The sequence below is a fragment of the Phasianus colchicus genome, chromosome 1 (assembly GCF_987193195.1).
Source record: "Phasianus colchicus chromosome 1, bPhaCol1.hap1.1, whole genome shotgun sequence".
NCBI classification, from domain to species: Eukaryota; Metazoa; Chordata; class Aves; order Galliformes; family Phasianidae; genus Phasianus; species Phasianus colchicus.
In genome coordinates this window covers 179815636-179841678 of record NC_143436.1, presented here as the reverse complement: position 1 = coordinate 179841678, position 26043 = coordinate 179815636, and the positions used below count along the sequence as shown (strand labels likewise).

Genomic DNA, 26043 nt, shown 5'->3' with positions numbered 1-26043 from the left:
AATTTGAGCGTCAGGAGTATCTATTTATCTTGCATCTATTTCTAACAAAAACAATGGACTCTTAATATTAAATAATTATTACATGAAATTTTGTTACTATGAAAATGAAGATTTACACCTCAAAAGAGGCAAAAATAAATAACTCAGTTATCAAACTGCCCAGTGTTGTTTAATTTAAGTCAGAAACTCAGGGGAACGAAAGCAGGCTACACCAGGAGACTGAGCTAATGATCAAGAATGAGAATGCTAATATAACTGTAGAACAAACTAAAATACATGTGACAGATTTAGTCACAGTATTTTAAGATATGATTAAATTGACAGGCATGCCAAAATGAAGACTCCTCTATTATCAAAGAACTTGCCTTCGGAACCAACAGTGCATAAATTACATGTATCTTATGAATGGCAACAAGAAGCAAGCTCACTTAAGCCTTAAGGGGGTGTTTGTGTTGTATTATTGAAGCAAAAGTTTCACAGACTGGTGTTTTTAAGATTTTCTACATTCAAACTTCCACAATTATTTTCAGGTAGTCAAAATGTAACTTCCTTACTGAAGTGTAGAAATCATTAACCCTTACTATCTGAATATCTGATTGCTTTGTACATAGATAGGCTAAAGGAACTAGAGGATGATGTTACCAAAAAAAGTGACTGTTTAGGAGGCTACAAAGAGAAACCACAGAATTTGAATGTGATTTATATGCTGATAGAAAGCTACTATAATTTTTTTGATCCTTCACTTTTTAAAATTTTAATTTCATAGAATCATAGAATGGCTTGGGTTGGAAGGGACTTCAAGGATCATGAAGCTCCAACCCCCCTGCCACACGCAGTGCCAACCTTCATATCTAATACTAGACCAGGCTGCCCAGGGCCCCTTCAAGCCTGGCCCTGAATACCTCCAGCACCAGTGCATCCACAGTCTCTCTGGGCAGCCTGTGCCAGCACCTCACCACACTCTTGGTTATTCAGAAATAACCATGTAGAGGGACCTTGATAAATTGAAAAGGTGGGCCCACGTGAATCTAATGAGGTTCAACAAAGCAAAGTGCAAGATTCTGCACTTGGGTTGAGGCAATCCCAGGTATGCATACAGACTGGGAGAACAACTCCTTTAGAGTAGCTCTGCTGAGAAGGACTTGGAGGTCCTGGTTGATGAAAAACTTAGCATGAGCCAGCAGTGTGCACTTATAGCCTCAAAGGCCAACTGTATCCTGGGTCCCAACAGAAGAGGGGTGGCCAGCGAAGGGTCCCCTCCCTCACTGAGGCCCCAGCTGCAGTACTGTGTCCAGGCCTGGGTCTCCAGCAGAGGAAAGATGTGGAGCTTTTGGAAAGGGTCCAGAGAAGGACCACAAAGATGACCAGAGCGCTAGAGCATCTCTCCTACGAAGACAGGCTGAAGGAGTTGGGCTTGTTCAGCCTGGAGAAGAAAAGGCTGTGGGGACACTTCATTGCAGACTTCCAAAATTTACAGAAAGATTATAAACATGAGGGAAATCAACTTTTTACATGAGTAGATAGTGATAGGAAAAGGGAAAATGGTTTTAAAAGGAAGGGAAATTTAGATTAGATATTGAGAAAGTTTACCACAGAAAGGCTGCCCGGAGAGGCTGAGGATGCCCCATCCCTGGAGGTGTTTAAGGTCAGGTTGGATGGGGCCCTAAGCAACCTGATCTAGTACTTGACCTAGAGGTTGGCAACCTGCCTGCGGCAAGGGGATTGGAACTTGATGATCCTTGAAGTCCCTTCCAACCCAAGCCATTCTATGACCCTATGATCTCAGTAGCCAGTTCAAAACATTCTGAGTCTACAGAAAACATACAAAGAGCATTGAGAAAAAATGTAGTCACAGGGTGGCAAAAACATAAAATAAAAAACAATTAAAACTCCAGAACTAAACGTAGAGTTTGAGCTATGGTGGGCAACTTGCCAGGACTAGAAAAAACTGGATTTGCTGAAGAAAGCCTCAGTCATGGGATGACAAGTTTTAAAAACTTTCTTACACTGATTATATACACACAAGCTAACAATACACATTCCTTTATATGCAAGTTCTATATCCCAGATAAAAGCATTTCAGCAAATTGGATGCTAAGTAATTTAATCAGGCTCCAAACCCTTCACAATTTAAACATGCTAAAATCAAAATAAACCTTCTTTAAATCTACTAAGCTTAATTTTGGAAAACAACGAAACCACTTAATTGAAAGATTAGTGTGCATGTCTAACACATAAATAAATATAAACCTGCACAGGAATTTTAATTTTGGCTTTTTCTGTTAACTTCTGCATCTTTTGTTTCTCAAACTGTCCAAAGCACATACAAAAAGAAAACTCTTGTAAAAGAAAAAAACAACAGAAGAGGATGGAATTTCTCCTTTGCGTCAAGTACCACAGATGCACAACTGCAATCATTAACAGCACAGACCTCCAGCACTGTGTAAACTTATAACCAGTCAGTGCACCGTTACTCTCTACATGAAGTTACTAAAGAAAGACAGGACGAGCTCTGCCAATACATTTAACAGCTATAAGCTTACACAAGAAGAACGTAGAGCCTCCTGCTTCGTGGGTTCAACTACAGGTTCCTAAATAAACTGTATGGCGGTGGCTGTTCTCCTTTCCCTTATGCTATGCATCTCTGTCGCTTTCCCTACAGGGCTTGTACATTCTTCTTTCCATGAATACCATCAACATCCTTATCACTCTCCACTTCCATTCCAATTCCTGCCTTGATCGCTCCTTCCTGTTTCTTTTTTAAAGCCAGCACCTCTGGTTCCTACTCATCCTTGCCTGCTCAGACTCCTTCAATCAGCTATTCTTTCTGTCCGCACTGTATGAACACTCATTCAAAAAGCAAAAAGTCTGGGGGAAAGTTCTTCAGTCCTGGGTCTCAGCATCTCAGCTGCCCGCTGGAGAAAACTGAAAGGAAAAACCCACCCCACCTAAAACCACTGTTTTCTCAATGGTGATAGCACATGATCAGTTTAAAGATGTAATGTTTCTGGGCACCCTAACAAGAGCACATTCCCTTCAATCACTTGTATTTCAGAAGAACAACTAAGAAAAATAAACTATCACTGCAGACATTTTTCATTATTAATGCTACATTGTACTTCTTTGAGGACAAGATGCAGCAATATATCCCTTAGCACAGATAACATTGCTACATGTATTACATAAATTTCCATTACTTCTGATTAGTTACAAGTACATCTCTTAATAGCCACTGGAATGTTCTTCAAACAAAGTTATTTACACATGTTCCGCTGCCTATGTAAAATTATTTAAAATCAATGTAAGGAAGAAAAAAACCCAAATTCTTCTGACTCAAGGCACAAGTGTGGTTACAGCCTTCAGGACCAGACAAAGTACTACTGTAAGGCACTAAAACCTTAAGAAACTTATTTGTAGAAAAATGTTTGGTTTGGGAGAGGGTATAGGAAAGGAACCACACCCTGCTCTACGTATTACAGAAAAATTTGACAGCACAGTAGATGGACTGCAATAGTAACACTACAATATTCACGAATCATACTTCTCTAATGCAGTAAAATTGAAAGCAACTGTTAAAAACATCACAGAATGAATTAGAAAAATAATCCTTTTAGACTTCATTTCAACATTTCTCTGTTTACGACAGCAAATTCTTTGAAATGGGAAGTTGCTTTCTGATTGGTTTTTTGGCATGTGTTTTGTTTTTTAAATATTTTGTGTGTGCATTTCCACACATATCAGTTTTCATCACCAGGTCTCAGATCCAGCTTTCCCTGAAACTTCCCTCCACTCCCCCCAGCACCACAAACCTGACCAGTGCTGCAGTGCTAAGCAGGAATACATGCTCACTGCTCACTGCACCCGGATTTTTCAGATTATTTAGCTGCCAAACTGTAATCATTCTCTATAGAACATGTAAGAATAGATTTATTTTTAAATACTTGAAATAAAACCAAATTTGCACCATTTCCATAGAAACCTATGATTTTTTTTTATTATTATTAAAAGAGTGACACCTACATACTCCTTTCCAGTCTCTGTGCATATAATCCCACAAAAATTTTTTACCAGTACTCTATTGCTTCTATCAGGCAGTACTCTATTGCCTCTATCAGGCAGACAGAAACTTTTCTTTAACCATTTTTTTTTAAAATAGTTGGGCTGTTAACAGCAACTGACACACACAGTCCAAAATAGTTTATTGCTGTGTACAGCACCAGTACAAAATCTGGCAGAAGGACACAAACTGTATCACTGGTTGATACAATGGGAAGCATCAAGCAACCACACTACAGGCAGTTTTGCAAATTCCACGCATTAGCTAGCATTACAATACAAGATATAATAGAGACAAGCTTAATCTGTTAAACTTATCAGTTTAGGAACTTTGCCGAATGAAGCTGCACCTCACCAACAACAAAGGTGCCAGAAACAAAACCAATGGCAGCAAGGGGCTTCATCCCCCCTATCACAGGACTCTATTTAAAGCAGTCCTGGCAGCTCTGCAGGCATTAAACCTGTAGTTTCAAGCAGACTTTGCTCCAAAGCTAATATCAAAAGCAGCAGCCTCCTTGCAACTTCTAACTGTCGCCTCCTATTCTTGTGCCATATTTGGGTACAGACATTGACAAGCTGAACCTGAAACAGGTCTCTGTTCATGTGCTCACCCTGAAATGCTATGACTATTGTACTGAAGTGTGAAATTTGGGAAAACAAAAACAAAAAAAGAACCCACGCAAACCAGAAATATCCTTCATCAAAATCAAACCTGTATTCCCAGCTGCAGGATATACTTCTAGTTACAAAAACTACTCAGTTTATTAAAACTTACCCAAGATGTGTTTGCAAACAGCAAATGGTGATTTTGATTTTCTAAATGATAAGAATATGTGCTCAGCATGTTGGCGTTGTTCATTATTGACCATGGAAGGTGGTGCCTGAAAGAAAAAAAAAAACAACTTTATTCATACTAAAAAACAGTTACACTACAACCAAATTGTAGTTGCACGAGCAATGGCATGAACTTTAAAGCATCTGCCTTGTTAAATATCAAAACCTTGGTAAAACTGCTTCTTCTGTTCCACTGTATTCACACTGTGTGCATGTAAGTGTGGCTATCAAGACATCAGGCAGAGAGTGAGTAATTTTAATTATTATGTTCCTAATGAAGCTCCTGAAGAACGCCACCCCTTATTTTGCCCCCAAACCAAAAATAGCACTGTGCACCACTAAGGTTGCCAAACAAGCTCACAGTCACAAAATGCTATTTTTGCTCAAGGTCTACATTTGTTTTAAAAGATTTGCTCGTACCATAAACTCAAAGGATAAAAAAATCTTGCCTATGGCTGTTATAAAATAGCATATTAGCAGTAACATACCACCCTCTAGTGTTTAACATTAAAGCTGACACTCCAAAGATGCCACGAGGGCCCAGATCGCAGAGAAGGGTAGATGTTTGGGATGGTGGGACCACTGCTCCGCATGATACATATGGGGCACCTGGCTGCTCAGTGCCACCTGCCTCTCACCACTACTGGAAGCCAGCTCCACGTTGTTTCCCAAATTGAGTCACCTCCAAACAGAGCATAAAACTGAACAGGCACCTGGATCATCACGAGGTGGGCCATGGTTTGGGGAGCACAGCCCACACAGACAGCTTATCATAGCACCTACCCACATCCTCTTTGAGGTCAGCAGCAGCATCCACCCACAGGTATCAAAGCTTTTCCATGGGAAATACTCCTTTATACCCACAATAACTAGAGAAGAACTCTATTTCACACTATTTCAACTCTTCTAGTTCTCTGAGACCTGATTACAGAAGACCTTTAGCACTGTGAAAAAGCACAAGTATTGTATTCCTATATGAATTTTGAAAACAGTAATAATTCAGCTCTGCATTATGAATATAGGCTCTCAAAACCATGCAGAAGACAGGAGTGCTCGGCAGCCACCAGAGGGAACCTGCAGCTCACAGCCTCCTGCCTTTACTGGAGTAAAGGCAGTCACATCTGCACTGAGAATATTCTCAAGCCCAGTTAACTTAGGGCTGTCAAAGAAAACCCAGTATGCATGTATGAGAGTGGAAAGGTGCTGGAACAGGCTGCCCAGAGAGGCTGTGGATGTCCCATCCCTGCTGGTGTTCAAGGCCAGATGGGATGGGGCCGTAGGCAGCCTGGTCTAGTATTAAATGTGGAGGTTGGTGGCCCTGCACGTGGCAGGGGTTGGAGACTCGTGATCCTTGGGGTCCCTTCCAGTCTGGGCCATTCTGTGATTCTGTTATATGTATTCTGTGCACAAAATTTCTCTTTATAAGAGCATTAAGTGAGCCAGCAGCTTTCTCCAGCCTACCCGCAGTGCTTGAAAGCACCCTTGCCTCCCCCCAGTGTTAAAAATTCTAACTATTGTACATGTCTACAGAAATCCTGTACTCTCTATGGACAGTTGAGAAAAATCTTGCATGCTGTTTGCCTACCAGTCAGGAGTGGGGCCTGCCCTCTTCAATATCTTTATTGATGACCTGGATGAGGGCATTGAATGCACCCTCAGTAAATTTTGACACCAAGTTGACTGGAAGTGTCAATCTGCACGGGGGTAGCGAGGCCCTACAGAGGGATCTGGACAGGATGGATAGCTGGGCTGAAGCCAACGGGATGAGGTTCAACAGGACCAAATGCTGGGTCCTGCACTTTGATCACATCAACCCCAGGCAATGATATAGGCTTGAGGCAGAGTGGCCAGAAACTGCATAGGGGAAATGGACCTAGGGGTATTGATTGATGCCCAGTTGAACATGAGCCAGCAGTGTGCCTGGGTGGCCAAGAAGGCCAATGGCATCCTGGCTTGCATCAGAAACAGTGTTGCCAGCAGGAACAGGACAGCGATTGTCCCCCTGTACTCTGTACTGGTGAAGCCATACCTCAAGTACTGCATCCAGTTTTGGGCGACTCACTGCTAGAAAGACATTGAGGCCCCAGAGCGTGTCCAGAGAAGGGCAACGAATCTGGTGAGGGGTCTGGAGCACAGGCCTTATGAGGAGCAGCTGAAGGAGCTGGGATTGTTCAGTCTGGAGAAGAGGAGGCTCAGGGGAGACCTTATTGCTCTCTATAACTACCTGAAGGGAGGCTGCAGTGAGCTGGGGATCAGCCTCTTCTCTCGTGTAATTGGTGACAGGACTAGAGGGAATGGCTTCAAGCTGCGCCAGGGGAGATTCAGGCTGGATGTTAGGAAATGCTACTTCTCTGAAAGGGTGGTCAGGCACTGGAATGGGCTGCCCAGGGAGGTGGTGGAATCACTGACTCTGGAGGTGTTCAAGGAATGTTTGGACGTTGTGTGGAGGGACGTGGTTTAGTGAGAGCTATTGGTAATTAGTGTATGGTTGGACTAGGTGATCCTGTGGGTCTTTTCCAACTTTGGTGATTACACAATTTTATGACTCTACTCAACAAGAAGCATGAAGAAGATGGGGGCTTTGCCTTACCTTCTCACTCCTCTTAGAGTTCATAAGATAATAGCAATGATTCTCAGTATTTTCAGAGAGGAGGTAGATGCTCCATCCCTGAAGACATTCAAGGTCAGTCTGGACATGGCTCTGAGCAACCTGACTGAGCTGTAGGTGTTCCTGTTCTGCGCAAGGGAGTTGGACTGGATGACTTTTAAAGGCCCCTTCCAATTCAAATGATTCCATCATTTTTTTCCACCATCAGCAGCCCAGTGAAAAACTCCCTTCAGTAAGGGCACAAATAACATTTAGGGGAGAACAGTCTGCCAGGGCGAAAGTAGACAACTCCTGTAACCCCTCACTCTCAAAAAAGAGGATAGGGAAAAAAAAGAAGGAAAGAGATGTGGATCACCCTCTGTATTATGATAAATGTAAGACTGAGTTCTCAGCAACTTTCTAATGCAGTGGAATATAGACTGATGGAGCTTGAAGGAATGTGTTGGCACAGAAAAGCTATCCAAATCATAGGAAAGCGCACATTTTTTTGTGTAGTGTAAGTACACTTCAACTTTCTTTATAAAAGCTCAGGGAATGGCTCCAGCTCCCTCTGCCCACGCAGCTCAGTCCTGACCAGAACAGGTCCTTTCCATCCACATTTCCAACACAGCCAGGCTTTGCTAAAGCTGAGCAACAACTTTCAGTGTCAAGAGAGCAATCAGCCTCTTGTAAAATATGAACCTTATCCAACTCTTGATAGTTTTCTTTCACAATGTGACACCCCTCCATTTGATCCTTGGCTTTCATGAAATCAGCCCAATTTTCAGAGGACACCTTATCCCAGCATATATGGGGGCTACAGCACCAAGAATTATTTTTGAAGGACAGGAATTACCAGCATAAATAAAAGAATGCCAAGTCAGGTTTGCCTTCCTTAACTTTCTGAACATGTAATTCCATAGCTCTGTATACTGCTCCTTATTTTTCCCATCACCACAACAATCTCAGATTTTGGATTTTTTTATTTAACATGAATTCTTCATTTCTATCTTTAATTCCATTTTTCTCCCCCTACTCTGGTGGTACACCAATTTAAAAGTTGTCATTATTAACTGGTGCAGTGAGAAAGGACAGTACAACCAGAAAGGAATAAAAGAGCTACACATTTAGTATACATTACCTAGGCAGAAACCAATTAAACAAGCAAATACTACAAATAATTTCAAGTAACAATTCACTGCACATTCAAAACAGGAGAGTGGTAACTACAAGAAAAATCAACTGTCCTTTGAAAAATATGCACAATGAGGAAACACTGGCTGAAGGTACACTTGGAAGAAATAAGGGGTAAAAATGAAGCATCTGTTTTAAATACAAGTAGTCAGGTGCAGATAGGGGATCCAAAGCTACATGTTCGTATTCACAGCCACACACTTAGTAAAAGCATTTCCTAACTCAATAATATACCTTTAAAAAATATAACTAAGATTCGTCATTGACAGAAAATGCCAAGCAATAAAGGCAGTGAAGGCAATGAAGACATGAGAAAGTGAATAGATACAAACAAACTGCAATCTTTATAAGTCTGAAGTGTGCATATTTGCTAATAGCAGGCTGAAGAAATCACATCACTTTCACGTTTGAGGTCTTGTCAGCATTTTCAGACCTTGTCCTTACTTTTGAGAACTTTTCTTGCTGAAGAAAAGAAGAAAAAGGTACAAACCTCCCTCCCTCTCTGGTTAGGCAGGCAATTTCACATTGAACAATACAGATAGAAAAAACATTTTTCTGATTAAGAAAATAACGTCACTTCCAATATGTAAAGATCTTCAGTATCAGAGACTTATGAATCACTTCTGGACAGTGACAGTACCTTACAATTAACACTTCTAAGAGTCAAGTGACAGTGATATTATTGAAAAAAATCAACTGAAGAGGCCCTTAGTTAAGTATTATTTAGTTATCCAATTTGCACTTATTTCTGCATCATATTTTTTCAAAAAAAGCAAAAGTAAATCACCCATGATTATGTAAGAGCAATTAAGAATGAGATGAACAAAATGTATTCCTTGCAGACAGAAAAATTTGCTAGAGACAAATTCTACTTTTTCACAGATATCTGCTATGGCACAACAGCACAGAATATAACCAAATTGAGCATCCTCCTGCAATTACCCAGAGGGAAATGGCAAATTAGCACAGCATAAAGAACAATCATGTCCTCCTCCAGATTTCACTGCTTTTTAAGAGAAGACAGAAAAAGTGCACTGGAGTGTTTTAAGCTGACACCCACAGTATTTCCACCTACAAAAAATGTCTCCTATGAGCAGCACAGCCTCAACACTAGAAGCATTATGAAAAGGCAAATATGCCTGAGCAACTTCTCTTGTATTTAAAACAGATCAAATTACTTGTACCTGCTACTACTAATGCCAAGAAGAAACTGTCTTGCCAAAGGCAATGTTTATGTCTGCAAGAAAAGTCAATCACAACCTAGACAAGGGTAGAAATAAGAAACTTGCTATTCAGTGTGACTTCATGAAATTGACCCTGAACTCCCTAAGTGAGCTTCCCCAGGCACAAAGGGGCACCCTGGCTTCCCTGCAGTCAAGAGGGAAGATAAAGCTGTTCCCTAACTGCAGCCTGTGGCCCATTATCATCTTAGAAAAAGCAATTAAACACATTAGCTGTTCCTCCAAATGGCGTCTAAATTCTGCCAGAGGGATGTCTAGAAGCCTAAAAAAGACAAGAAACTGAATCTGTACCAATATACAAGGATAAGCAAGAACCACCCAGACAGCAGGGTCACCACTGGGTTGGGACCATGCTGACAGCCTCCACTAGGCAAGGCACACAGAGATCTGGGGAGTGAAGGAACCCAGATGGCTCACCAACACCTCCCGGCAGGCAATGGAGCTGAGCAACACGGAGCCATATGCAAAGCAGAGAGATCGTGAGCAAACCCGCAAAGCATGTGCAGGGGAATACCATGTGAGAGTGAGTATGAGCAGAAAAAAAAATTATACAAGAGCAAGCAATATTTTTGAGTAGTACACATGCTGCATTAAGGAAAGCTAAATATATTGTTCCATCCATGTAAACAATCATTATACAGATCTAAGTAATGAAAAGTCTTCACTTAATGTGCACTTCTACTAGGATGCTCAACACCCCCTCCTCTACTACCAGATCCAAAGAAAACCTTTTGTCTCTTAAAAGAAACAAGCAAGACCACCTTGGGAAATTCACTCTTCTATAAAAGCAAGTACATTTTTACAGAAAAATGAGATTCCAGAATAAGGAGATTTATGTTTAATTCTACCAAAGTCATGGCAAGCAACATCCTAACACCACATCATCCTGCCTGCTGTGAAGTCAATCCATAGATTCTGTCTCCAACCCTGTACTTTACAGTTTTTTCCTACCATCACAACACATTCGATAACCATCATTTGCATTACTAAAACAGTTAACAGAGAACTCAAATACATACAAATGTCAGGCAGACAGCTGGATGACAGGCAGTGCTCCTCACCCAGCTGTCCACCCCATGGTCTAGGAAACCTAACCACGCAGGGATGCCTGGCCCACCTGTGGAAAGGCTTCCACCAGCCAACAGGTCAGGCTGCATAGAGCTGCTTGCAGCAGCATTCAGTAACCACTCCACAAATGGATGAGGCGTTTGTGCTGTGAGCACCAGGCCAGGAAGCAGTTTAGACAACAGGTACTGACAACAGCTTCATCTGTCCAATTCAGATCTGTCATTAAACAGAAGTGAAAGCCCTGAACAATAGCTAAGTTACTGCAGAAAAACCTAGCTAGCATATTAAACAGTGACAAGATCTGGTGTCATCATGATGAGCTGGACTCAAAATAGCAGACTGTGGAGTGGTGATGCGAATTCCTCATCAAAGAAAAAGTTCAAGATGAAGCCCTCAGTGGGTAAAGTGATACGCACTGCCTTTTGGGATAGGAAAGGGGTGATCTGGATTTATTGGAACCCAAAGAGAACATCAGCTCTTCCTGCTACATTATGATGCTGACTAAGCTGAAGCTTGAACTTTCAGAATCAGGCCAGAGAAGATGACAACACAGTAATGCCAGCCCCCATGCCAGTTTGAAGACCGTGGAGAACACTGCCAATCTAGGCTGGACTGTCCTACCACACCCACCACACGGTCTGGATTTGGCACCATCTGACTTCTATCAGTGAAAGATGCGACTGCACAAGCAACATTTTCCTAGCAACAATGCCATCGTAGCAGCTGTAAAACAATGGGTTACCTCCAATGGTACAGAATTTTACAAGCACAGCAAGCAGATCTTGTTCATCACTGGTGAAAATGCATTGTTAATGGTTGAAAGGCAGTGCTTTGTGGCAGAGAATCTGCTCTATCAGATAGTGTTACTGTGCTCTTTGTGTCTGTTCTAGTTTCAATGGAAAAAAAATAGGAGGCATTATTTTCAGATCGACCTACACATGCTCCAGTTACTTCTTTTGCACTAGCTTTTTGGGATAATCATTTACATTACAGCACTAACTCATTTTCCAAATTAAAAGATGAAGTTGTTTATGAAAATTGCTAAGAAAGATGCAATAGATGACTTCTGACCAGATGTGCAATAGAAACAACACAGTGATACTGAGGACTTTCCAAACAAAAAAAAATTGGATGAAAAAAAATTGTTCTCCAAACTGATTACCAGTTGAATTATTTAAACTTCAGAGTGCCCAGTATTTTTCAGTTTATATTTGGAACAAATGCGTGACTGCTCAAGGAATTACTTCCTACACATCTGCTCCATACCACCCTGCTTTCACGCAGACTTAACAATAGGATTTTTTTTCTTCTGATCAGATTTAATTTTGTATTTTGCAGCTTAACTACTTAATGCAATCTTCTGCAAGCAAAACAGAAGACACACTTTATACATTTATAAATATATAAGGAAAAAATCTTTTACAATGAGGGTGGTGAGGCATAGGAACAGGTTGCCCAGAGATGTGGTTGGTGCCCTGTCCCTGGAGACTTTCAAGGCAAGGCTGGATCAGGCCCTGGGCAACCTGAGAACTGTGGTGTCCCTGTTCATTCAAAGGAGTTGGACCAGATGGCCTTTAAAGGTCTCTTCCAACTCTAAGGTTCCATGATTCTATTCTATGATTGTGGTTGTGACAAGATCTATCCTCAGTTTTGCAATGGTCTATATTGATATGCTATATATACAGGCTAATTGATTAGAGAGACAAAGTAAATGATTACCATTCATATCAAAATGTCTTCTGAGATCAAGCTTTCTCTCCAGGATAAGCAACAAACACTACAGAGATTTTATTTCTCTAGTAACAATTTGACCCTCGAAGACACAGAACTACAAGTTCTTCCTCAAAATTAGCATCCATTTACCTGCACAACACACCTGACATACCTAATCTGTGATAACCAGTCTGCAGAGGAAACAGCCGTTGCTGCACGAGGATACAGCTCCCAGTGTTCATGCCTGCTTTTCAGCATCAAACAGGAACCCAAGACCTGTTGCTTGAAGAGTGGGTAGGACTTGCAAGGAGGTATGGAAAATAAATGGATCTCAGCTAGAGGACCCAAGTCCATATCCCAGATGGCAGGAAGACTAAGAACCACCACAGCAACTGGCAGTTAATTTCCCTATGGCACGTTGCAGTGCTTCAGCAGAATTAGATCAGCTGGAATGTAAAATATAACCCAACACATCCACAGCCCCTGAAATCACAATTGCACCTTGATGATACTACTTGAAGATTCAAGTAGCTCAACTCTATATTTCACATTACCGTATGTATAAGATAGTGTAGACAGGTTTAACTCAAGAATCAGGACTGTGATAATGAATTTGAGGACAGAATTTTAAGTCAAGAGCCATTGTTGTGATCCTGTCCCACTACACACCAGATCATAATTACACTGCTGATGGCACTCTTCATTTTCTAATGCTCACAAGCTGAGATTTACATGACGTATACAGCCTCTTTACTAGGCTAACCATGCATCAAATTATATCAGCAACTGCCTTCCTACTGAAGCAGAAGTGTTCTGGAGCATCTGTTTTTTCCCAATGCCCAATTTTCAATTATACTTGTTGAAGCAACAGCTATAACCACCTGTTTTTGCAAGGGCAGTGTTAGTTTTACTCTCACACAGCCTTCTACAGCAAGATGGAGCAGAAGATCCCAGAGATAAGAGCCACTGCCTGAGTCTCAAGACAGAATACAAGTTTGCAAATTCACATAGGCCCAGAAAAGCTGTCACGGTTCTATAGTTCTTGGTTACATCATTTGCAAGTAGCCAGCATGGGTTCATCTGCAAAAGCCACTCATAACTCCTACACCGCTCATACATTAAAACTTTAGGATAAACACAATTATATCCACACTCAATTATACCCACCTCACACATCTCCGTTTAGAGCTGCTCAAACTGACTAAAAGAGGCTGACAAGCAGCATGCTGCTCTCAGTACCACAGCCATGCTACAGCAGCTACTGACAGACCCACCTGGCCAAGGGAGCCAATGCTCCTGCCAAGGACAGCGAGGCACACGGTGCGGGCTGCGAGGCAGAGGCAGCAGTGGTGGCAGTGCACCTACACAATGCTAAAACATACCTCTGCCAACACCCAGTTGGACATCGCTACTCTGTGAAAGACCTAAACTGAGATAACAACACTTTTTTTGTTGCTCAAAGTCTGCTTCTCAACAAAAAGGCATTTCCTCCCACCAAGTTACAGAGGAAAGGCCTACACGTCAGCCAGCTGCCCAGCTCCAGAACTCAGGTTTTAGCACTTCCTTCTCCATCACCCTTGCTAAGATTTCAAAACCTTTCCATCCCAGTATAGTTAATTTGAAGGAACTGATTAAAAGTTACATAAATTTTAAAAGTTTCAAAGCACAACCAATTTGATACGGAAAACTCCACTGGCTTAGTGTATTATCAAAACCACAAGGCTTGAAATATCAAGTGTTTTTACTAAAAGCTTTTAACTGTTATTAATGGAAACTTATAGACAGACAGGTAAAATACACCTGAAAAAACAACACTCGTATCAGAAATATAACGACAGAAACACGAAATTTAGTTCTACATATACTTTAGAACACATTTATTTTTACTGTGTTTTGCTAATTTGTTCTGCTCTTGCATGCATAACTTGAACCATGTGTTACTGAAGAAGTTTACATCTCTATTCATCCCTCACCTCACATACAGATGAGCAGTCATGCAGTACATATTTGCAGAGGATCTTCAAAAAGCACTTCTATGAAAATAAAATCTTTTTCTTTAATATGCAGACAATTTGGACTTTCGTTTTCTTTAGAAGAGGTAATTGATATAGACCCCCTTACAGATAAATGTCCAAGTTCACTCCAAAAAACCAGGGTGAGTTACCTAAACCTCAAACCCAGGGCTCCACATACTAACGAAAAATGATTGCGAATAAAATGTGGTCATCTTTACATACTTTTTCTTATTGCTGATAAAGAGAATGTTATTGTAATACAACCATCAGAATAGCTCCTGACACATTATTATTATTTCTTCAATACTAAAATGTTATATTTCTATATTCTCTGCTAAACAATTCATCATCCTGAAGCTAACCCAGCTTCTGTTCTTAATCCCACTTAAGACAACCTCACGCACTAACAGTTTGGCAGCTAAACCTCCCTGATTCCTCAGGAAGCAACATGTTTGGTTTTAGGAAGCTGGGTTTTGTTGTTGTCAACAAGTAGAGGGACCCCTATTCGTGTTTTCCTCATCAGAAAGAGAGATACGCACATAATTTGTTAACCTCTTACATTCTCTCAGTGATGATACAAGACTTCAGCCACCTGAGAAGCTACCAAAAAAAGCATGGTTGATAGAGAAGTCAAACAGAATCAACTTAAGGCCAATGTTATTAGTGAAGTAAGAGTAGAAGCCTGTGACTGAAGAGATGGTGGTGCTCACCTAAATGTAAATGGCTGTAACCTTAAGGGGAAAAAAATATATATATGATCAGTGCAGAAAATGGCATAAGCTCTGTGACCACAGGATCAGGGTAAAGTTTTTCAGCCACTGCTTTAACAACACACAAACTCAGCTTTAAGGCACCTGTTATCAAACCAGTACCTGTAGCCAAGTGACACAAGACGGGAGAACATCTTTTTTCTTTTCCCCCAAGGCTGCAGTCCTGTTGCATCAGAGACACAGATCCCATGGATCAGGCCTCCCATTTCAGGATCTCCAGTTACTTCTCTACACACATATACTCTACTACACACATATATAAGTACACACACCCTCCTGCTACAGAGGAGTTCTCTTTAAGTCTACCACTGACAAATGTACTAAATGTAGCTGTAAGATCAGGTGTGTAACACAAGAGGAAACCAACTGAGTTGTGAAGTGAGGCTAACAGCAGAGAGACAGGTCTGCCAGAGCTGACCATGGCCTGGTGAGAGAGGTCTCCAGGCTGGCAACACTTGTTTCATATCACTAACAAGTGCAGCCCCCCCCTGTATCCAGCCAGGCTGCACAACAGTCTGATTTATTCTGTGCTGCCACGTGATAGAAAGACTGCATTTCTGCAGCAAAGGATCAGTGCACACCTATCACAGCCATCATGGGTTGTATTCACACGACTGTTTCTGTTGTACAGTTAGCATCTATATTGTTTGTGTAACTAACACCATTAACAACAATTATTGTTAAATGCAATATTATAAAAGGAGAGCATAACTCAACAGTTTGAGCACAGGCCAACACACCAGCCTCAGGAGTACACCCAACTGTCAGAACTTCGGACTCTGTATTAATGATGCTGCAACCTGCTGTGTGAATTCTGGAAGTCACCTCTTCCCTCCTTCATGTGAAAAATCCCAGCAGCAGAGATATTCACTTGGGATGTGAAAGAGTCAAGCTCAAGCTCCTTCCAAAACAGCCTGAAAAAAAACACACCAATTTAACATGCCTCAACCACCCCTCAGTGTCTTAAAAGCTACCAAATACCCGTTTCTGAAAAACTCTTCCCACTAAGAGATATCAAAACACATCTATGAAGAATGCTAGTGGTACCCTTCTCCTTTCTAGCGATGGGATCCTGGTCTATGTTAACAGTTGCAAACAGGCATTGCCTTTGCAAAATGCCAAAGCTGCAGCGTCAGTAAGGCAAGGTAGTGCTGGAGCCCTTCCTCTTCACCTTCCAGATAGCCACCTCCTTTCCACTACTAGTCACACATTGTTAATGTTATCTCGTCCTAGCTTTGGCAACAGGCAGCTCCTTCTGTAAGAGCCAGTCCAGCTCACTGGAGTAGCAGATAACTAAGCCAGCAAAGAGGCAAGAGATGGTTTTCTTCACTCATTCGCTGCTGGACTTGTTTAGGCTTCCCTGACAACACAGCCAATATCTGCATGGTGTTTCCCAGCCTGGGACTGCAGATGTTCTTCACCTTGGAAAGCCCTGTGAAATCTCAGGGTCTGCTGTCAGACAAATTCCATGGCAAAACACGTTTATGCTCTTTATTGATTTCGCAGTCACAAAGGAAGTACATGTGACTCGTGATAAGAGGTATTTTCATTGCTCCTACCATTTGGCACAGCACATAACACGACTGGACTGCAGGAAGATAAATACTGAACACAAATCATGATACACACCTTCAGTCTTTCTGAATATTCACTTCCACAATTCTGTCAGTTTCAAGCCAGAAGGCACCACTAAAGAAACTTACCTAACTTGGAGTAACATGGGCTATAAAATCTCATTCACTTTCTCCTATACTATGCCAAATAACTCCAGATGTATTTTCCATTAAAAATAAAACAAGAAAAACCAATCCCATAAAATAGCCTGGATCTGAAAATAAGTTTATCTTGCTAAGAGGCTGAACAGCACAATTTGACCAAAGTTTACTTGGGTCAGACAACCTTCTTCATCTCAGTCAAGGTAGCAGAATTGTTAATAATGCAACACAGCAAAAGTAATTTCAGCTAAAGCAAAACAACTGTTTCTCCCTGCATCCAATTCCCAAACTGGTTGACCATGCAGCCACACAGAGTGGTGTGCTGCTGCTCGATGTCGGGGCAGAGCCAAGGGCAGCACTGAACAACTGCCACTATGAGGAATGCATTTTACCAAGGGAAAAATGGCAGATGACATGATAATCAAATCCCACCCTTGCATCAGACCAGGAAATACAAGCAGAAAAACACTCAGGTATGCCTAATCCAGAATTTTTAGAAACAAAACAATGTCAGAAATTCATGGGAAGGAATGTATTACTTAGCTGTTTGTGACAGCATCAGCTCAAGTTAATTATCAGGAGGATTTCTTCCACCCCTCCATATGGAAAGCTGTTAATTAACTAATGAACACAGATTACTGCAACAAGGATAAGACTTAGGAAGCAGGTTAAAGGGAAGACAACAGCAGCAGAGGAATTATCCAGATGGAGTCATCAACTAATGAAGCTCCCCAATAGATGATTCCAGATGCAGACACCCAGAATTTTCATTAACAACATGAACAAAACATAGAGATATGTTAAAGCAACACTGACATGTCCAACGAGCATGAAATACCACTAGCTCCAAAGATGAATACTCCTCCCCTGAGCATGAAGAATCCCATTTCACTAGACGCTGGGTTCACTTGTCAAAGATCTCAGAACCAGCACCAACCTTCACTTTCCCATTCTCAACTTCTCACCCTTAGCACCGCGTGCTTTGGATACACTCCATGCACATTTGCTCCCAGCTCCCATGTCAAAGTTTCATTAGTATGCTGTGCACTGCATGTTCTTATCTCCTCAACTGTAATCTGAACTGTGTGAACTGTAAAATGCACCCACCACAGCAGTTCTCAAGCAAAAGGCAGGAAAACCATAGATGCACACTGATGGACTTAAGTTATTTAGCGCAATTCCAGAAGAAGATTTGGACTGCTTGAGCATGGCTGAAAACACCACCTCGATGATCTGAGGTAAAGGAGAAAAGTGTAATGTTAAACACTGTTAGGTATAATTCTGTATTCCCACCCTAAAAATCTACAACCATCTAAAATCTTCACGCTCCCACACTGCAAAAGAACGCAATTCTGGTCAGCTCATTTTAAAAACAGTGTAACAAATCTAAAAAGCTACAGAGGAACAGAGGGATAATTAAGGGAGTCTCCTACATGACAACTGACTGAGTATAAAAGGTAACTGGAGAGCACAATATGGCAGAGAGCTACAGAAGTTCGAGGACAGAAGAAGAAAACCCAATTACTTGCTATTTCTCATAACCCAAGAATGAATTAGATGATCAAACAACAGACTTCTCTGAAGTAAAACAATGTTTCAGGTTGTTGCCTCCCTCAAACAAGTGAAACTCATTACTGCCAGACAAATATAATGTAAAAAATAAGAAAAATAAACATATATTCCAGAAACAACCAGATAAGTTAGCGGAAAAAAAGTTGGCATGCATCCCAGGGTTCTGAAGGAGCTGGCTGAGGTGGTTGCCGAGCTGCTCTCCATCATATTTGAAAAGTGGTGGCTGTCAGGTGAGGTCTCAGATGAGTGGAGGAAGGGTCACGTCACTCCCATTTACAAGAAAGGGAGCAAGGAGGACCCCAGGAACTGCAGGCCGGTGAGTCTCACCTCTGTGCCTGGGAAGATCATGGAACAGATCATCCTGGATGACATGCTTGATCACATGAGGAATGAGCGTGTGATCCGTGACAGCCAGCACGGCTTCACCAGAGGAAGGTCATGCTTGACCAATCTGGTGGCCTTTTATGATGGAGTGACAGCATCGGTGGACAAGGGAAAGGCAACCAATGTCATTTACCTGGACTTGAGCAAGGCCTTTGACCTGGTCCCCCACCACATCCTTCTCTCCAAACTGGAGGGATGTGGATTTGATGGGTGGACCACTCGATGGATAAGAAACTGGTTGAAAGGCCGCAGACAGAGGGTGGTCATCAATGGCTCCATGTCCAGGTGGAGGCTGGTAATGAGTGGCATCCCCCAGGGGTCTGTCTTGGGACCAGTGCTCTTTAACATCTTTATCAATGACATCGATGACGGAATCGAGTGCACCCTCAGCAAGTTTGCTGACGACACCAAGCTGAGTGGTGTGGTTGACATGGTAGAAGGAAGGGATGCCATTCAAAGGGATCTCAAGAGGCAAGAAAGGTGGGCCCGAGTGAACCTGATGAGGTTCAACACGGCAAAGTGCAGAGTTTTGCACTTGGATTGGAGGAATCCCAGGCATCCAGACTGGAAGGAGCAGTCCTTGAGAGCAGCCCTGTGGAGAAGGACCTGGGGTCCTGATGGATGTTTTATATAAGCCAGCAGTGTGCCCTTGCAGCTTGGAAAGCAAATGGTATCCTGGGCTCCATCAAAAGAGGGGTGGCCAGCAGGGACAGGGAGGTGATTGTCCCCCTCTACTCTGCTCCTGTGAGGCCCCATCTGCAGTACTGTGTCCAGGTCTGGAGCCCCCAGTACAAGAAAGACAGGGAATTGTTGGAGAAGGTCCAGAGGAGAGCCACAAAGATGATCAGGGGACTGGAGCACCTCCCCTGTGAAGACAGGCTGAGGGAGCTGGGCTTGTTCAGCCTGGAGAAAAGAAGGCTGTGGGGTGACCTCATTGCAGCCTTTCAGTACCTAAAGGGAGCCTACAAACAGGAGGGAAATCAACTCTTTGAAAGGGTGGATAATTGCAGGAACAAGGGGAAACGGTTTTAATTTGAGGGAGGGAAGATTTAGGTAAGTTCTTTAATGTGAGAGTGGTGAGGTGCTGGAACAGGCTGCCCAGAGAGGTTGTGGATGCCCCATCCCTGGAAGTGCTCAAGGCCAGATTGGATGGGGCCCTGGGCAGCCTGGTCCAGAATTAAATGGGGAGGTTTGTGGCCCTGCGTGTGGCAGGGAGGTTGAAGATTCATGATCCTTGATGTCCCTTCCAACCTGGCCATTCTGTGAAAAGTTCATCAACAATCATTATAAACAATAATGCTACCTGGAGCTCTTGAAAAATACCAACTTAAACATGGGGAAGTACATAACAGTTTTTTTTTTTTTTTTTGAGGTCTCTCTTCTAAATAGGCAGCCAGAGGTTACTGCTGGAAACAGAACTCAGCTGGGCAGATGTCTGGTCTAATCCAGCCATAATATTATGGCATACATCCAGCTTGTCTTGCCAGATGATGACCTGGAGGACTTCAGCAAGTCTCAGCATTGAAATGATTCATTAGTCTGGATTCCTTCCAACAGGTAACCTGCTGTAATATAATCAGAGCTGCTCCATCTCTTCCTCTCATCTTTACCATTACTCAAGAGTCAAAATCTGAGAAACTGCCCCAGAGAAGACAAGATGCCATGAGAAATTCAACTTCTTTGTAGAAGGAGGAGTGTTGCATCCCTAAACTCCAAGCAAGGCAGGTGAAAAGAAAACCCCCTACAAACTGTCAGGACAGATGATACAAACAATTTATTATAAAGTTTTAAGAATACTGACATGCTCCTTTATGCTGCTGTTCTACCAACTTGCTGAAACATCTGAAAGAGAACTTAGTTTGACACTGTCAGACTATCAGCTTCATCCTGACATCCCCCTCAGAAGGACAACAGACATCCCAAACAGAGAAGTGCCCAAGAAGAGAAAAACGTGTGAATTCCCTCCACTGTCAGCCCCCAAAAGACCAGAACATTTAGAAACGTGTTAATAATGGAATTCTTCAAAAGCCTTTGCTCAGGTGTTCTGGAACCCACCCTTTAATGCAACCCAAAACCACACCACACAGAAGAGCTGTGGATGACAAGGACCTCTGCACACCGCTCAGCTCAAACTGCTGCCAAAAAGAGAACGTGCTTCAAACTTTGATCAGGTTGTTCGTGGTCTCATTCAGTCAAGTTTTAGATCTACCCAAAGATGAGAGATCTCATAGCAAGCAGCCTGCTTCACTGCCTCCCCCAGATGCGCTTACTGTGCAAATTTCTTCCTTCTGTGCAGCTGGAATTTCCCTCTCTGAAACCTGTAACCTCTTGTCTTTTCACTATGCATCTCTAAGGAAAGCCTGACATTTCCAGTACCCAGCCAGCCTGAGCTGGCAAGTTAATTTTACAGCGAAGGTGTATGATGCAACAGAGCCAATCTGACAGCTCAGCAGTGCTAATGGGGCACAGCAGCCCTGCACATGTCCAACAATCTAATTTCAGCCCCCTCCTTGTGCTAGCTCTGCAATTTAAATGGCTGCAGAGATCATCAATTCATCTTGCTAACCTGACAGAAATCCATTCCCTTGCTTAATTCCTGTATCCTCTTTGCAATATTAGTATGTTCAGCACAGGGTCACAAGGGAGAAGGGTGGAACTGCAGGTGGGAACAGAGCACCCCTTTCCAGAGGGGGCCAGGCAAGAACCAGCTGGGACCTGTGAATTTAGATGTATGTGACAGAGAACATCATTTGCTCAAACAGCTGCAATCTGACAATAATACCTGAAGTCTTATGCACACTTCAGACTTCATCACCTACAGGATGAAGTACGCAGGTCTTTCCTTAATCACAGTTATTTCGGTTGGAAAAGACCTTCAAGATGATGCAACTTATCCTTCTAATCCACAAAGGCAGTTATTAAAACAGTGCTTAACTGGTACTAATTACATTCAGCACTAATTACCACCTGAGCTAAACAGAACATAAGAGATGGGATCCATATGTTACAGCCAAAGGATGCCGTGCTGTTTGGAAATACAGCAGCATTGCACTGAGTTTGGTTCATACAGACACAGCTATGCATGGTCCTCACTGAGCCAGTCACACAGGGCAAAGGCACCCATCAGTCATGGCACTGCTCCACAGCACAGCACATCAGGTTTTAAGTTATGAGGCTCTATGGGGAGATTCAAACACACACTGTTTGAAAAGGAATCAAGTTTCACAAGTATCTACTTTTTAACATGACAAATGCACTTACACCAAAGAACACTGCCAGGGGACTGGCATCCAAAGCCATATTTGGCAGCTACTGACAACTAAGACTTTATCTTTTTAACAGCTCTAACTTGCACCAAATTTCAATCATTTTGCAAACCCTGCCTTTCGAAAGAGAGCTACCTAGAATCTGCTGGAAGGCATTACAGCAACAAAGGACAAGGGCTCTTAAACAGCTGTAGGAGAGAGAACAGACTGACATCCTTCCACCTCTCACAAGCTGCATACCATGGTCTGTAAGGCCCATAAGGATCAGCAGTTTGTGAGGTCAGAATAAATGCATCCCATATCTGACACACAGAAAGTAGTTTTCCAATGCAAATCTCTACTCACCAAGAGCAATAAAAATAGAATTATCAAAACATCTATTATAAAAGATTTAGAGAGCTCAAAGTAATCAATACTTACCCTCAAGGAAGGTTAATTAAACGTTTTTACTTTTTTTTTTTTTAGCATGCCTCAATTCCTCTAGTCCATAATTCCCCCACAACTCAGTATTTCAGTATGAAATGATGCAAGCAGCCACGACTCCCTGCTCTGATACCATGCAGCTCCTCTGGTGTCCTCACAGCCATGCACAGGACCAAGCCTGTTTGTTGCCAGTGTCACCTGCCCATGGTGACACCTCCTCTCCCAGTCTCCCCGCCATTCCCTGCCCATTTCAAGCATTCACAACTCTGCCCTCTCCCAGTCTTCAGGCTCCCTCCAAGGTGCCAGTCCCCAGATGGCCTCCACTAACAGCACCAGGTTCACCACCCTCCCCCTAAGGCATTTTACACCTTTCTAACTAATCCTATCAAGTTGTTTAACAGCTTTGTGCCTCTCAATTGTCACATATCATTACCCATTGCCCCCAGCTCCCAACAGACCTTTCACAGATCTCACCAAGGGGTAGGGAAAATATAAATGAAGGTTATCACTACCCAGGTGCAATCCTGCAGCAGGATTTTGCTGTTTGCCCACAGCTGCTGAGAAGGTGTAGGCACAGCATGCACAGCCCTTCAGGGCTGGGGCCCTATACTGAGCACCATGTAGCCTCACAGCAGCCAGGCTGAGCTCTTCCAAGGAGCCCCAGAGACCCCCTAGAAACATGGAGCACAGGGCAGAGCCTTGAGCAGTTCTTGCAGCCTCCTTGGCCAGCCCCAGGCCTGGTGTGGGCTCCTCAGCCCCAGACAACCTCCAGAAATGCCTGCTTCAGACGGCTTCACCAGGAGAAGGGACTTAACTGATTCCTACCATTGCCATGCTGCCCACAGGTCTTCTGAGAGCAATGGTGGAGAAAAAAACTACAACAAGCAAACCAGCAGCTAACAGCTGCAACAAGTCCATGTTCATACAGATGTAGGCTGGAGGAAGAGAGGATGGGAGAGATCACATAATCATTAAGGTTGGAAAAGACCACTAAGATTACCCAGCCTGACCATCAACCCATGCCCAGTAACCATGTCCCTCAGTTCCACATCTCCACATTTCTTGGATACCTCCAGAAATGATGACTGCGCCACCTCCCTGGCAGCCTGTGCCTCACCACTGTTTCCGAGAAGAACCTCCCCTGACTCAGCCTAAGGCCATTTATGTCTCCTCCTATCACGGTTACCTGGGAGAAGAGCAGACCCCCACCTCAACACAACCTCTCAACACAACCAGGGAGCTGTAAGGTCGCCCCTAAGCCTCCTCTTTTCCAGACTGAACAATCCCAATTTCCTCAGCTGCTTCCCATAAGAATTGTGCTTCGGTGCCTTCACAGCTCCACTACCCTTCTCTGGACACACTCCAGGGCCTCAGCGTCTTTCTTCTAATATAGTAAGGGGCCCAAAACTGGACACAGTACTCGAGGTGTGGCCCCACCAGAGCTGAGCGCAGAAGGATGATCCCCTCCCTGCTCCCGTTCACAGCACTATTGCTGGTACAAGCCAGGATACCGCTGGCCATCTTAGCCACCTGGGGATGTTAACTGACATCTTAGCACTGCTGGCTCACGTTCAGCCAGCTGCTGACCATTACCTTTATCAGCAAAGATCTTAACACCCGTGTCTGCTTGACAGCGAGTCTGGCACCTGCCCTTCATGGAGAATGCGAACACTGCCACGGGAGCCTGGCACCTTCTCCCGGTACCAGCGCTTTTATTTCCGCTACACCACAATGCGTTCCCCCATGGCACTGCCAGGCCACGCAGGGGGGCACGCAGCACCGGGCTCCCCAGCACAGACACAGAGCGCTGCAGACACCGCTCCAGTATCTCCGACGCTGGATACTACCGAGCACTATCTATCCGGCCAGCCCAGCCCAGCGCCACCGCCACGCTCCGCGGTGCGCGGGACGGCACGCAGCCCCGTACGAGGGACGGCGCGGGGCAGCGCGCCGCTTTACGCCCACGGGGACAAAAAACTTTTACGCAGCTCGGACCGCCGCGTCTCGGCGCGACCCACCGCCGGGCCGGCTGCGTGCCCCGCGGCGCGGCCTCACCCCGCAGCGGCACGGAGCCCAGCGCCCGCCGCCACCGCCGGGCCCGGCCCGCCGGCATCCCGCTCCCCCAGGTGCCGCGCTCCCTCCTGCGCCGGGAGAGCGGGAGAGCTCCGGAAGCGGAGCGGCGCGGCCCGCGTTGCGCCCCTGCCCGGCTCCGAGCGGCGGGCAGCGTGCCGCGGGCGCGGGGCGGGGGAGGCCGGTCCGGCGGAGGGAGGGCGGGGACGGAGAAGGGAAGGGAAAGGGGAGCGGCGGCGCCGGCCGGCCGCCTCACCATCAGCACTTTGGCCGCGTTCTCCAGCTGGGCGATCACCTCGGGGGCCCCCCCTGCCGCCGCGGCCGCCGCCATCATGGTCTCTCTTCAATGACGCGCCATGCGCTGCATTCTGGGACGACGCGGCCGCCCAGCCAATCCCGGGCGCGGCGCGGCGCGGCCCCGGCGCGGAGGGGAAGCGGCGGCGGCGCCGGAGGCAGCGTGACCGCCGGCCGCCAGCCAGGGCCCGCCGGACGAGGCCCCCGCCCCTGCGCGCCTTTCCTCCCGCCGCCGCCAGACCGCCTCCGGGGCGGGCCTCGAGCACGCGGTGCGCCCGGGGCGGAGCCGCCGCTACGCCGCCGGTTGGAGGCCGCCGCGGCGCCGCGAGAGAGAGCCCGGCGACGGCGGATGCGGGGACGCGGTTGTAGGTCGTGGTGGGGAATGGAGAACGTGGGCTGCGACTTCCCGAAGTCGTAAATGCTTTGTGGTTAGCGCAGGTGAAAGCCCGAAGAGGTTTGCAAGGGGGGGAGATCTCTGGACTTCACGTGTAACTCCGTCTGGAGCTCACCGCGTGCTGTCCAGATGGGGGTTACCGGGTGGCATCGCCTCTAGAGAGCGTCCAGGAGAGAAGCTGCACGTCTGCAGGAGCACAGGGACTCGGGCTGTGCCTGCGCTGGTGTTTCTGGGTGTTGAGCTGGACATGAGCAGCAATGTGCCCTCACAGCCCGGAAAGCCAACCGCGTCCTGGGCTGCACCCAAAGCAGCATGGCCAGCAGCGCGAGGGAGGTGATCCTGCCCCTCTGCTCTGCACTGTGAGACCTCACCTGCAGTTCTGCGTCCAGGTGTGGAGCCCTCAGTACAGGAGAGACATGGGGCTGTTGGAACACATCCAAAGGGGGG

The 26043-nt window shown here is 44.6% G+C and overlaps 1 protein-coding gene across 1 annotated transcript in view; it reads right to left on the bottom strand.

Annotated features, from left to right (window-relative positions):
* XPO4 (exportin 4) overlaps positions 1 to 25378 on the bottom strand; it is a 74282-nt gene extending 48904 nt beyond the window's left edge. The window contains exons 1-2 of the mRNA XM_031615835.2: positions 25165 to 25378; positions 4832 to 4937 (exon numbers count right to left, since the gene is read on the bottom strand). Coding sequence (XP_031471695.1) covers positions 4832 to 4937; positions 25165 to 25242 — 184 coding nt within the window. The 5' untranslated portion in view covers positions 25243 to 25378. The remainder of the gene's footprint in view (positions 1 to 4831; positions 4938 to 25164) is intronic.
* Between the last annotated feature and the right edge of the window lie 665 nt (positions 25379 to 26043).